Here is a 13,198-nt window from a genome sequence, read left to right on the forward strand (position 1 = left end):
GGCAGCGTCGGGGTGAGAGTGAACGTGGTGAGCATTTTGGGAATCACCGGCAGCGTCCTCGCCAAAGAAGATGGTGCACTTGAAACTCTCAAGGTAACACAGTGGCTTCCGACCTGAACTGCTCAGTGATTAGAGGTGGGGGTGGGGTTTCAAAACTTCACCGGACATCGTGAGACGAGATCACATTAAACTGCTTCCTGGAGGGTATTAGTGAAACGCACCCTGTCGTGCGGGGTGTGAAGTAGAAACGCTGCCTGAAGGGTTCCTGGAAAACAGGCCCGAGCAGTGAGCAGCCTGTCCCGCGGTCGCCCTGCTGCTTACAGTGGAGCCAGTTTGGCGCTCAGCCTGTCCCCTCGCACCTGTTTACCAGGTGGGCGCCCTCGGGGGTGAGGCTTACGGCCCGCATGCTGCCCGCTGTCTGCAGGTGGGGAGGGCTGCCGTCGGCGGGCTGTGGTGAGGTGGGTGTCTCAGGGCAGCACAGTGGAGCCACATGAGACTGTTGTGTTCAGTTTCTTTCATTGCCTGTGAGTGTTTGTCTTACACTTTAAAAAGCAGGGTTTTTTGTTACAGATACTATTTCTATGCATCTTTACACCATGGGGAAAGCCTTTTTGAGGGTGACGAAAACTTAATAATTTTCTAAATCCATCTTTCATATATCATTGTGGACCTTATTTCATCTTATTTAGTAATATAAGCTCTACTATGTTTCATTTATCTTGCTTATATTTTACTTGGTGTATTTATAAATATGTGTTAAGTCTTTTAAAAGCTCTCCTTTGCCCCTGGCGTTTTATGTAAAACGTTGCGCATAAACCGCTGCCACCGTGAAGTGGTGCTCGGGAATGGCCCTGAGCGCCGGGTGACGGTGCGTTCTGTCGGCTGCAGACCATCGGTTGCTTCCTGCTGGAGGTGGCCACCAAGGACCCGTCGCTGGTGGTGGTGGGAGAGGCCCTGGACGCCCTCTTCGATGTGTTCGCTGACGGCAGCGAAGCTGAGAGGGCCTCGGTGCAGATCCGGTTGTTATCTGCCCTGAAGGAATTCCAGCCAGTCTTCAAGATGAAGGTACGAGGTGGTTGGGTCAGAAATGCTAACGCCTCAGCGTCCCGGGGAAAGGGGCTTGGGGGGGAGGGGGGGCGGTGCGGCCCCTCCCAGCCGCCTCACCTCCGTGCTGCCTGGAGCACCGGCCCGGGCTGAGTCCCCGCTCAGTCACCCAGAACGTGCAGCCGCTGGGACTTGAGCCAAATGGCCGCTGATGTTCTCCTTCCTGTGAGTTCAGTGATGTCACAGTCATGTCCCCATGTGGGTGCACGGTGGTCTGGGGCCCTCAGAGCTCTTCACATCTTCACCCTGATGGTATGTCCTGCAGTGCAGACAGTGATGTCATAGTCATGGATGCTTCCCTTTGGGGCGCTGAGAAAAAGACAGACTCGCCGCCGGTCTCTGTGGGGGAATGGCACCACTCTCATTCGCTGTTTTATTTATTCTTTCATCTGAAGCATCACAGCTACCTTTGAGTCAAAAAATAATTTTCCAAACCTCTTCTGGGGGCAGGTGGAGTGACACCAAGAATTTTACAACAGCCTTGAACCACATGCGTCTAAATTTACCATTCCCTTCTTACCTAAATCTTAATTTTTAAATTATGTCATTTTTTAAACAAAAATATTTGTGTTTTTCGTATTTAGATTTTAAATTCAATATTCCCTCTTATATCTTGGTGGGGAGAATAGAGGTTTTGATGGAAAGTTATCCTGCTTTTTTTTGTTTTCCAAAATGCATTTCTTTGATCTAAGAAGCTTTTAAAATAGAATTTCAGGCCTCATGGAGAGAACTCTGTGATAAGTTTTAGGTGGTTATGATTGTATGGCTAGAAATTTAAATTTCCTGAAAAAATTTTAAGACATAAAGTAGTTTTCACCCAGCCGGTGTGGCTCAGTGGTTGAGCATTGACCCCATAAACCAGGAGGTCACCGTTTGATTCTGGCCAGGGCACATGCCCAGGGTGCAGGCTCGATCCCCAGTAGGGGGCATGCAAGAGGCAGGTGAGATGATTCTCTCTCATCTCTATCTCTCCCTCTCCATTCCTCTCTGAAATCAACTAAAAAACAAAAAGTTTTCTTTTCCAGAAGAAAAGAAACTATAAACCCAGGCTGTGCCCATCTTCTGCCATTGTCACATCTGTAGTAGGTGTCGGTTTAGGAACATTAACAGCGGTTTGTTTTTATATAATGTTAATGTCATTGCAGTAAATTTAATTAAATTAAAAGGTGTATGATCTTAATTTATTTTTATGGCTCATGTGCTGTTACTCCATTTACTTTGAAAGTGAAAATGTTGACTCCGGCGACTTGACAATAAGATGGCGGCGTAGGTAAATGCCTGTACTCATCACCTTCCACAACCACATCAAAATTACAACGAAAATACCCAACAACCATCATCCAGAACCGCTGGAAAGCTGGCGGAATGGAAGTCCTACAACTAGAGGTAAAGAAGAAAGCACTGAGACTGGTAGGAGGTGCAGAGGCGCGGAACAGGCTGGTCTGACACCCACGTGGGCCGCTTTTTTAATCTGGAGGAAGATCATCTCTGCGGAGTTCCCCGGAGGAGCAAGGGGTCCCAGCCCCACACCAGACCCCCAGCCCAGACTCCCAGAGCTGGGAAAAGAAGTCCCTACGGGCAGTAAGAACTACGGGCTGTAAAAACCAGTGGGGACCGGGGCTTGGTAACACACAGGCTGCTAGAGATCCAGCTGTTCCTCTTTAAAGGTGGCACCACGAACTGAACTTACAAGGTCCGGCTTCCCTCTGAGCTCCAGCATCAGGGCGAGGTTCTGGGGAACACAGACACATACAAGGAGGAACTGGATTGTCTGGTATCAGGGCAGGAACTCGGGGGGCGGCTTTCTCCCAGACGGAGGTGCTCACAGGGATCATTGTTCCTATGCTGGGATCTCCCGGTCACAGGGCTGACTGGCAGCCATTTCTATTTGTTCCGTCCTGGTGATTCCCTAAGGCCTGGTCCCACCTAATTTACAACCCCACCCAAGCTACAGCTGGGTCAGGAAGCCCCAAACCTATCAATAAAAGGCCCAAGACCCGGCACCAGTACCAGCCTGCCTTGCTTCACAGCTGGGCCTCATCTGGGCACTTCCAAACCCAATACAAAGGAGGAATTTGAAGATCTCTCGTAGCTTCTGCTGGGTGGCCCCAGGCAGTGGCTGACTTTGCACTTCTCTGGAGACCCAAGAGCCAGTGTACCCATTGGTCAGTGTGAGACCAAACCAGATTACAACTCTTCACATCCATAAGTGACACACTCAAGGGGCAGACTCAGTGAGCACCAAAGCCCCACAGAAGCAAGTCCTGCTCCATAGAGGTGTCTCCTGCACAGCAGCTCTCCCACTGTAGTTGCAGCTGGTCTTCACAGCCAATTGTTCTGGAGGTCAATTCCTCCCAGTGACACCAACAGCCATCAAGTCTCAATTACAACAAAACAGTGCTCACAGCCCACAAAGGGGTGCACCTAGAGCTCCCAGCTCTGATGACAGGGGGCTGAGCCACCTTGCCCTATAGAATACCTAATAAACAAGGCTACTCTACCAACTCAAGGAGATGTAGCAGCTCTACCCAATACATAAAAATAAACACAGGAAGCAGCCAAAATGTGGAGACAAAGAAACATGTCACAAATGAAAGAAATGGAAGAAAGCAAGCTACTGGATATAGAGTTCAAAACCATGGTTATAAAATTACTCAAGAACCTTCTAGAAACCTCCAAAAAAATGGAAAAGGACTAGTCAGAAATTAAGCCTACACTGACTGAAATAAAGAATAATGTACAGGGATTCAAAAATAGAGTAGAGGATTCTGAAAATCAAATCAATGATTTGAAATATGAGGAAGCAAAAACACCCAACCAGAAGAGCAAAAAGAAAAAAAGAATCCAAAAATATGAAGATAGTGTAAGGAGCCTCTGGGACAATTTCAAGTGTACCGACATTCGCGTTATGGGGGTGCCAGAAAAAGAGAGAGAGCAAGATATTGAAAACCTATTTGAAGAAATAATGAGAAAACTTCCCCTGCCTGGTGAAAGAAATAGACTTACAAGTCCAGGAAGCGCAGAGAACCCCAAACAAGAGGAACCCAAAGAGGCCCACACCAAGACACATCATAATTAAAATGCCAAGAGCAAAAGACAAAGAGAGAATCTTAAAAGCAGCAAGAGAAAAGCAGTTAGTTACCTACAAAGGAATGACCATATGACTATCAGCTGATTTCTCAACAGAAACTATGCAGGCCAGAAGGGAGTAGCAAGAAATATTCAAAGTGATGAATAGCAAGAACCTACAACCAAGAATACTCTACCCAGCAAAGCTATCATTTAGAATTGAAGTTAAGATAAAGAGCTTCACAGACAAGAAAAAGTTAAAGTCCATCACCACCAAACCAGTATTATATGAAATGTTGAAGGGTATTTAAGAAGAGGAAGAAGAAGAAAAAGAAAAAGGAAAAAAAAAAAAGAACAAAATGCCAACAAATACATACCTATCAACAATTGAATCTAAAAATCAAAATAAACGAATAAGAAATCTAATGATCAGAATAAACTGGTGAATAAAATAGAATCAGAGGCATGAAAATGGAAGACTGATGATTCTCAGACGGAAGGGGGTGGGGGGCAGGAAGGTATTATACAAAGATCTTATATGCACATATGCATGACCTATGGACACAGACAATAGGATTGCAGGTCTGCGGCAGGGTGAGAACTGGATAGATGGGGGAGGCCAATGGGGGGGGGAGGGAGAAGAGAGACATCTGTAATAATCTCAACAATAAAAATTTTTTCTAAAAGTGAACATGTTTCACCAATTCCAGCAGCTGGCTCGTTCTGAAAATAAATACACCCAAAACGAAATGCTTTCTTGATGTAAAGGAATTAGTAATTGACACCAGTTCGTATATGGTTTTCTTTTGGCAGGTCCGAAAAGAAGGGAAAGGAAAATACAGTCCAGATCAGCTGTGCGTTCTCAACAACGTGAAGACGAACTTGAGGAGGTTCGTCGCTTATCAAGAGACTGTTGAGAAAAGACTGGCTGCTTGACCTGTTGAAAGAGAGCAGTTCTCGTCCCAAAGTGTTCAACTCTACAGGTTCCCTGGTGCGTGTGCATTTCCGTTATTCGGTGTCTGTATCTGTGTGTAAGTTCTCAGAACTTCGAAGCCTGCCAGAAACCCTTCCTTCCTGAGCTCTGGGATTGGGGTGGCGTTTCCCGTGCTCTCTCCGCCTCAGTCACCGGACACGGGACGCGGGAAGGCTGGGAGCTGGGAGGAGCCTCGTGGTGCTCTGTGAGCAGCGCAGAAACTTGACTTGATGTGGATGCTCTTTTAAGTCAGTATCCTTTTATACTAGCTGAATTTTTAACAATTTGAAGACAAGCTTTATGAAAGATTTTTGGTATGAAGTATATCAATTATGTTTACCTTTTGTGAAGTGAATGAATTGAATTTGTATTCCACTATTTAGTCGAATGTACGAAAGAGCTAATGAGGTCATTATCACCCTCTATATAAACAGATCAGATCAATTATTGCTTTGTAATCTTGTTTAATTTGATATGTCATCAGAATTGGAGGAAAATATTTTTAATAAATAACTTTTTAATCAAAAGCTTTGTGTCTTATAAAATCTTTTCAAAAAATACCAGATAGTCCTGTTTCTGGGCATTTGCTTGCTAATGGGCATTGCTGTGAATATGTGTGAGGTATTAAAAACCAGACTTAAGCAGGGACCTCCAGCATGACTCTCAGTGTCCATGAGACATCGCTAACTACAAAACATTGTTGAAGAGAGTAAACCTGAATGAAGGGAGAAGTATACCATGTTCATGGATGGGAAGATGGTATTTCTTCCCAAATCCATGCTCTATCCACTGAGCCACACCGGTCAGGGCAATAGTTATCTTTTAAATAAACCATCAAACAATATCTTAAATTTGGGATAATTAGTATCAATTGCATTATATTTTATTTAAGGATAGTAGTGTCATCAGAAGAATACTTATATCCTTTTTTTAAAAAATAAATTTTTATTGATTTCAGAGAGGAACAGAGAGAGAGAGGGAGAGAGAAACATCAATGATGAGAGAGAATCACTGGTCGGCTGCCTCCTGCACGCCCTCTACTGGGAACCGAGCCCACAACCGGGGCATGTGCGCTTGACCGGAATTGAACCTGGGACCCTTTAGTCCGCAGACCGACGCTCTATCCACTGAGCCACACCGGCCAGGGCTTTTTATCCTTTTGAGATAGACTGAGCTCAACAACAAGAACATTGGTGTGTCTGTCTCACAGAGGACATCTAACAGGCCCTGAGACAAAGGACAGTTAAACCCAATTACTGCCCTAATTAAGATAAACAGTGTCCCTTGTCAAAGAGACTGTACTTAAGATCTTGCTCTATACCATTGATGGCGAACCTTTTGAGCTCGGCGTGTCAGCATTTTGAAAAACCCTAACTTAACTCTGGTGCCGTGTCACATATAGAAATGTTTTGATATTTGCAACCATAGTGAAACAAAGATTTATATTTTTGATATTTATTTTATATATTTAAACAATGTCTGCTCACCTTGATTTCTTTACACCCATCACTGATCTATTGGCCGCCTCCTGCACCCCCCATACTGTGGATCGAGCCCACAACCCGGGCATGTGCCCTGACTGGGAATCGAACCTCGACCTCCTGGTTCATAGGTCAAAGCACAACCACTAAGCCACGCCGGCCGGGCTAAGAAGTGAATGTTTTACCCTCCCCCCCCACTCCTGGCAGCCCACGAGGTGGTATGCGTGACGTGAAGGCACGTCCACTCCACAGGGACGGTTCAAGTAACGTCCTCATGCCCTCTCGTGTCCTCTTGCTCCTTTCATCTTTCATGGGTTGAAATGGGTGTAAAGAAATCAAGGTGAGCGGACATTGTTTGGGGGCCTCTTACCTGTGAGGTGAGAGATTGGAGCCGCAGGGATTGGGGAAATGAACTAGAGGGTCTGTAGCATTAGTGACGAACTAAGCACCCCCGGAGTGAAATGTTTTCAGCGGCCTGAGCACAGGGGAAGCGGATTTGAACGACTTCCGAACAGAACTGGGGATGACCCGGGTCCACGGCCGGCCAGTTAGAGGTGGGGAGGGAGGGATGGGCAGGCTTTGTCCTTGACAGATGTGGAGCTAGATTCTTCCCAGTCCCTCTTTGCTCCTCCTCCTCACCACTCGGCAGCCCGAGGATGGGTCACCCGGCCACGTCCCTGCAGCGCCCCGTTTGCTGCCTCCTTCATACCTGTCCTCCAGGGCTGGCATTCCCGCCAACTGAACAAGGATTTGGCTACGACGACACATACTGAGCGAAAACACACCACACCCCGGAGGACCACAGGGCTGTGAGCACGGCCCCCGACTTGTCTCTGTGTGCCCATGTTCAGCATTGGTAGAACGAATGAATGAATGAATGAACAAATGAATGAATGGACAAGGACACTGGTTAAGTATTCATGTTTCTTGGGAAGCATGTGATGTTGGCCAAGAGGCCAAGTACAGCTTTTGACCTTCATAGGATTCAAAGTCATGACCTTGTAGCCACATTGGCGAGACGGGCGGCTTGAGTAGCTGGAACAATCAAGCTGATATGGCTTTCCCGTCACCTGTGAGAGATGGAAACGTCGCACACAGATGCGCTCACACAAAACTACTTATGATTTATCGTAAGGAGGTCGGCAGGCGATATAACACCCTCTGCAGCCAGCCGTTCTCCGGTGTTGATTCATCGCCAAATATTCGTTATGGTCGTGTGTTTTCAGGTGCCGTTTTGGAACTCTGAACAAAGGTCACCCACCATGTGTTGCTGTGGCCATCGTCCCTCACTAGTTACTGGGAGAGAATATCGGTGCCTCCGACATTCTCTCGAGCCCTAGGAGAGGCACCCAGGGTACCCGGGGGACCTAGGCTAGTTTCAGAACAGGTCAGGGGTTACAAGCGTGACACGGTTCCATCTCTCGCGAGTGGTGACCCGGCAGCTTGCTCGTGGCTCCCGGAGGGGCCTCTCAGAGCTCCATGCTGCCCTCTGACTCAGTCTTCCTCGCAATGGAATGGGTTCTCTCCGTGTGTCCCCAGCCTGCAGACTTCTGCTCCATTATTTTGGCTGCACTTTTCAAAGCCTGTTATTAGACCACCCCAAGACTCCAGCCTAACTCTGTCACTTACTCAACATTTTCTTGAATGAGATGCCTTTTAGGTCAGATGCACAGTAATAGTAAGGGGAAAGCTTGGACCCTTCGGCTGGCACGTTACCTTAGAAAAGCGAAGGCCCCGTGGCCTGGCTCTCGCACGTCTGAAAGCCTGTGCGGCAGGCAAGTTCAAGTGCACCCTCCCGTGACGCACGTGCACACGCAGACCGCACAGGCGGGGCGGGTCTGGCTCCGCTGTCCACTCGGTGGCTCTGCTTTTCCAGGGCAATGTGTTCACCCACCAGGTCATTCCTGGGCACCTACTGCGCGCTGGGTCCTGTCCTGACGACTGAGGAGAGAGCAGGGGACCAAGCAAAGGCGCTCCTTTGCTGTTGCTGAGTAACAGGTGACCACGAGTTCGGCAGCTGGAAGGACAGGCGTGTAGTGGCTGTCAGTCCCAGGGTCAGGCGCCTGGGCATGGATGGCTCTGCTCGGGCTGCATTCTCCCTGGGCTGCGTTCTCCCCAGGAGGCCCGGCAGGAGGAGCATGTGCTTCCGGCTCAGCCCCGCGGTGGGAGGCACCCGCCTGCTTGCTGGGTCAGAGGTCAGCTCCTGGAGGCCAGTCCGCTGTTAGGTCACATCAGCAGGGCCATGGCATCCATCCCTTCGCCACGTTCTGCTGGTTAGAGACAGGTCGTAGGTCACACCCTCAGGGATGGGGAGTGATTACACAAAGAGGGGAACCCTGGAAACTGGGGATCATGGGGGAATCATCTCAGAGTCAGTCTGCCCCCCACCGGGCCCCTGCTGTCATGGAGCTTCATTCCGTGGGGCCAACCGACCGCGGGGCACAGACGGAGAAACACGGGGTGCTGCAGGTGAGAGCCAAAGCTGACCATCAAGATGCCCAAAGGGGCCCGGCCGGCGTGGCTCCGTGGTTGAGCATCGACCTATGAACCTGGTCAGGGCACAGGCCCGGGTTGCAGGCTCGATCCCCAGTGTGGGGCGTGCAGGAGGCAGCCGGTGGAGGATTCTCTCTCATCAGTGATGTTTCTCTCTCCCTTTCTCTCTCTCTCAAATATGCAAATAAATAAAAGGAGGAAATATTTTTTATTAAATATTAAAAAGAAAAAAGAAAGAGCTGCCTTAATAGCCTGGCGGAAACTTGAACAGTTGTGTCTCTTTCCCACCGTCAGCAGGCGAGGCAAGCAATTCTCTGTGGGGGCTTTACAGCCACAAGGTCAACCTCTATGGAAACACCACTCAAATCAGAGGTTACCCGCGAAGCCAAGTCTCTAGAGGCAGAGAGAAGGTTAGTAGTTGCCCAGGGCGGGGGTTGGGAAAAGGGATTGACTGCCAATGAGCCCTAGAGATTTGGGCGGGGGGGGGGGGTTTGATAGAAAATATTCCAAAATTGGATGGTGGTGATGGCTGCACAACTCCTGACTTTACTAAAAAAAAGTTCACACTTAAAACGAACAAATTTTACAGTGTATCGTTATACTATAAAGTTGTTATACACCCACGTGCACACGCACGCACTCACGCACGCACACACGCACTCCAGAGATCCCAGAATGGCACACCATTGAGCAACGTGTTTCTAAAAACAGCGCCGGGAGAAGTTGGGACTGTCCTTCCCACTGCCTGTCACTCTGCCATCTCATTGAAAAAGATCTCCCTACTCAGAGTCTGCTTTGTTGTCCCTTCATGAAGGAGGAGAGAAAACCCACAACATAATAATGTAGATATTGTGTGCAAAAGAGGGAAAGTTCGTAAATGGGGCCTAAGCCTCAGGTTACTAATGCCTGGGAGGAGTGCTTCATAAGCTGAGCCCCGGAGGTACTAGTAACCCTACTGTGTGCCTATCAGCCCCCGGCTGGTTCGCTCGGGCGGAGGGCGGGAATACAGTGGTACACCGCCCCTGCCTTCATTCCAAGGCCAGTCACCAATCACACCCCGTAATAGTGCACGGGCTGTGCCCCTCCTGTTTCGTGCGAGTTAATACGCCAATAAAAATCCTATTTAAATCTGCTGGATTCTTTGGTAATTTGCTTTCTTCTCATTTCCCGGCTCTGTTTTTGACCTGCAGAACCTTGGTGTTGCCGTAAATCTTTCAAGTTGAGACCAACACCTCAGCATGTTCTTCCCTAAGACCAAGAATCCTGAGAATGAACAGGACATCCTATATAATAAAAGGCTAATATGCAATTTGACCAACCGGCCAACCGACCGGTCACTATGATGTGCACTGACCACCAGGGGGCAGACGCTCAACGCAGGAGCTGCACCCCCTGGTGGTCAGTGCGTTCCCACAGGGGGAGCACCGCTCAGCCAGAAGCCGGGCTCACAGCTGGCAAGCGCAGCACTAAGGATGCTAAGCGGGGAGCAGGCCTAAGCCGTCAGTCGGACATCCCCCCGAGGGCTCTCCAGACTGCAAGAGGGCGCAGGCCAGGCTGAGGGGCCCCCTCCATCCCCTGAGTGCATGAAAATGTCTGGGTGTGTGACAGCTGTGTTGTTTTTGCTCATCAATATAATGCAGAGAGTTTTGAAGACTATAATGGCTACTCTCTTGTTCTAAAAAGCAAAATGAAAAGGTTGAGTCATCAAAATGTACGACTGAAATTAGTCTGTCCTTCGGATGCAGCCGGTTACTCGGAGACAGACACTGCGGATTTGTCGGAGAAAGTGAACCCATTTTTGTGTGTAAAGTTCCCTACTGTTTGACTTGAGACTGGATGGGTTTTGAGGAAACCTCCACAAGAGATACTTTATGGTTCTAAATCATGGCACCACATCCCACACTCAATGACACGGCCTCATCATCTGGTCCACAAAGGATATTCCTGCCCCAGGGCCTTTGCACTGGCTCGTTCCTGGGTCCTGACGGATCGTTCCCTAGACGGACATGACCCACTGCCTCACTTAAGTCCCTGCTCAAATACCACTTCCTCAGAGCAGCCCTCCCTGACCAGCCCATCTAAAAATAGCCCAGTCACTATCCCTTTCGCCTACTTTCTTTTTCTTGGTAGCACTCAACCACGGTCTGACCTGACACGCTTGCCTTACCGCTGGAATGTGAGGTCCATGAAGGCGGGAACTTCGCCAGTACAGGTCACTGCTGTATCACCGTATTCTGGTACAGAATCTCTGCTCGAGACATAGTTGTTGAATTAACTGAACAAATTGCCATGTGACTTTAAATACTTACCACCTTTGCCTCCGTAACCAGACAGCAAATTCATGGCAGGCAGCCAAAGGCCCTGGTTGCTCACTTATCTCCTCTGCAGCAATTAGCTCCGTTGTGCATGGATGTCCTGAGTGAATGCGCTGAAACGTGAGTGTGTTACCAGGCTAACAGGTCAGCATTCCCTGCAGGTGAACAAGAACAGGGCCGTCTCACCGTCCAGCCCACACCGTGGGAAGTACTTTTACATCTCTGAGCTCATTTGGTTGTTTTGCCAATGCTGCAGTCGTTCTTAAGGTGTTTTTTTAAAAAATATATTTTACTGATTTTTTTTACAGAGAGGAAGGGAGAAGGATAGAGAGTTAGAAACATCGATGAGAGAGAAACATCCATCAGCTGCCTCCTGCACACCCCCCACTGGGGATGTGCCGGAAACCAAGGTACATGCCCTTGACCGGAATCGAACCTGGGACCCTTCAGTCCGCAGGCCGACGCTCTATCCACTGAGCCAAACCGGTTAGGGCCGTTCTTAAGGTTTGCCTTTGGAAATGAGCACTCAGTACAACTTACCTTCGTTTCTGGCCTGGGCTGCCACGAGGATACTGTTTTGGGGGTGGGTCTTAGATATCAGCGGCATTCAATGTGTTCCTGGGCATTTGGAAAAAGATTTTAAAAGCCTGGGTCACATTTAAAGTCAGGTCAGTGAAAACGGAAAAAGCCTCTCGGATTTTTGGTCCCTTGACGTACACGTGCGCCTGGAGAGGTTTCTGGAAGACTGTGTCACAGTCTTCATGGTGGTGGTTTCTAGATGGCGGGAGCTTTTTCATGTTTACTTTGTTCAGGTTTCTATTTTTCCCTTTCGAATTTTTAAAACAAACTTGAAGTCCTCAAAAGAAACCCATCTCTATGCAATGCTTTATTTTTGTTTCGCTTGTCAGGGTGAATAGCATGAAAACACTCCTCCTTTTCCAGGCGAGGTGATTCTCCGGACACCCCCAAGGGGCCAAAATTCTATAGGTTCTGTAGGTTTTCCGTATTTACAGCCACGTTATTCTCTCAGCAAGAAAGAAGGGAGAGCAATGCTTCCTTATTTGATGGTTTTTTCATCATTTGCCAAAAATACTTTCCAGAATCTGGAGCTCCCCACACAGAAGGCCCACATCTGGTGCTGGGACTTGTGGACTTGGGACCCACCTTAGAGCCACACCGGAGATGTGCCCATCTCCTTTTTTTTCTCCTGATGATTTGAAATGCTTCACATTCCCTGTCCCTGTCTTAGCCAGAGGGATCGGGAAGGTATGCAAATCACCACCCCGTGGGAAATCTCTACCGATGCCAACAGTATCTGGTCCCCACGTGCGTCTGAAAGGTCTGGGGCTTTCTGTTCATTCTGAACCAAGGCCTTTGCAAGAGGGCGGTGCACCTCGGGGCGGGCGAGGTGTCCTGACAGCCCAGCAGCGCATGTCCGCCTCCGCGCCTGGGCACCCGCGTGCGTGGCCGCGCAGGGTGGGTTTTGGGCCCACGGCGAACACACGCAACGATCCTGCACGTGCAGCCGCGCAAGGGGGCTGGGGGCCCTCCGCCCGGGCCAGGGCGCGGCTGGTCGGGCGCGGGGCGCTCGGGGCGGTGGCGCGGGGCACCAACGCAGCACCAGCCGAGGGCCGCCAAGAGGAGGTGCGCGGGGGCGGACACTTCCTCTCTATGCTAGTGTCTCCGAAGCCGGGGCCTCGGGAGGGGGCGGGACACCAAGTATATCGGGAAGGCTGTGTGGTGATGGTCCCTAGTGGCGGTGT

At 49.2% G+C, this 13,198-nt stretch overlaps 1 protein-coding gene and 1 long non-coding RNA gene across 3 annotated transcripts in view; one reads left to right on the top strand and one right to left on the bottom strand.

Moving 5' to 3' along the window:
* LOC106695403 (HEAT repeat-containing protein 3-like) overlaps positions 1-5,673 on the top strand; it is a 6,549-nt gene extending 876 nt beyond the window's left edge. Inside the window, exons 2-4 of the mRNA XM_014449478.1 lie at positions 6-93; positions 889-1,065; positions 4,987-5,673. Of these exons, the coding sequence (XP_014304964.1) occupies positions 6-93; positions 889-1,065; positions 4,987-5,109 (388 nt within the window). The 3' untranslated portion in view covers positions 5,110-5,673. The remainder of the gene's footprint in view (positions 1-5; positions 94-888; positions 1,066-4,986) is intronic.
* A 1,864-nt stretch (positions 5,674-7,537) lies between these two features.
* Positions 7,538-12,817, bottom strand: LOC106695404. Of its 2 annotated transcripts, XR_002827410.1 has the most exons (4): positions 12,153-12,817; positions 11,976-12,053; positions 11,430-11,590; positions 7,538-8,897 (listed from the first exon to the last, which is right to left on the bottom strand). It is a non-coding gene; the product is annotated as an uncharacterized LOC106695404 (long non-coding RNA). The 2 variants fall into 2 exon arrangements; XR_001346494.2 differs by having other exon boundaries at positions 11,976-12,817.
* Between the last annotated feature and the right edge of the window lie 381 nt (positions 12,818-13,198).

Source organism: Myotis lucifugus, unplaced genomic scaffold, assembly GCF_000147115.1.
Source record: "Myotis lucifugus unplaced genomic scaffold, Myoluc2.0 scaffold_1209, whole genome shotgun sequence".
NCBI classification, from domain to species: Eukaryota; Metazoa; Chordata; class Mammalia; order Chiroptera; family Vespertilionidae; genus Myotis; species Myotis lucifugus.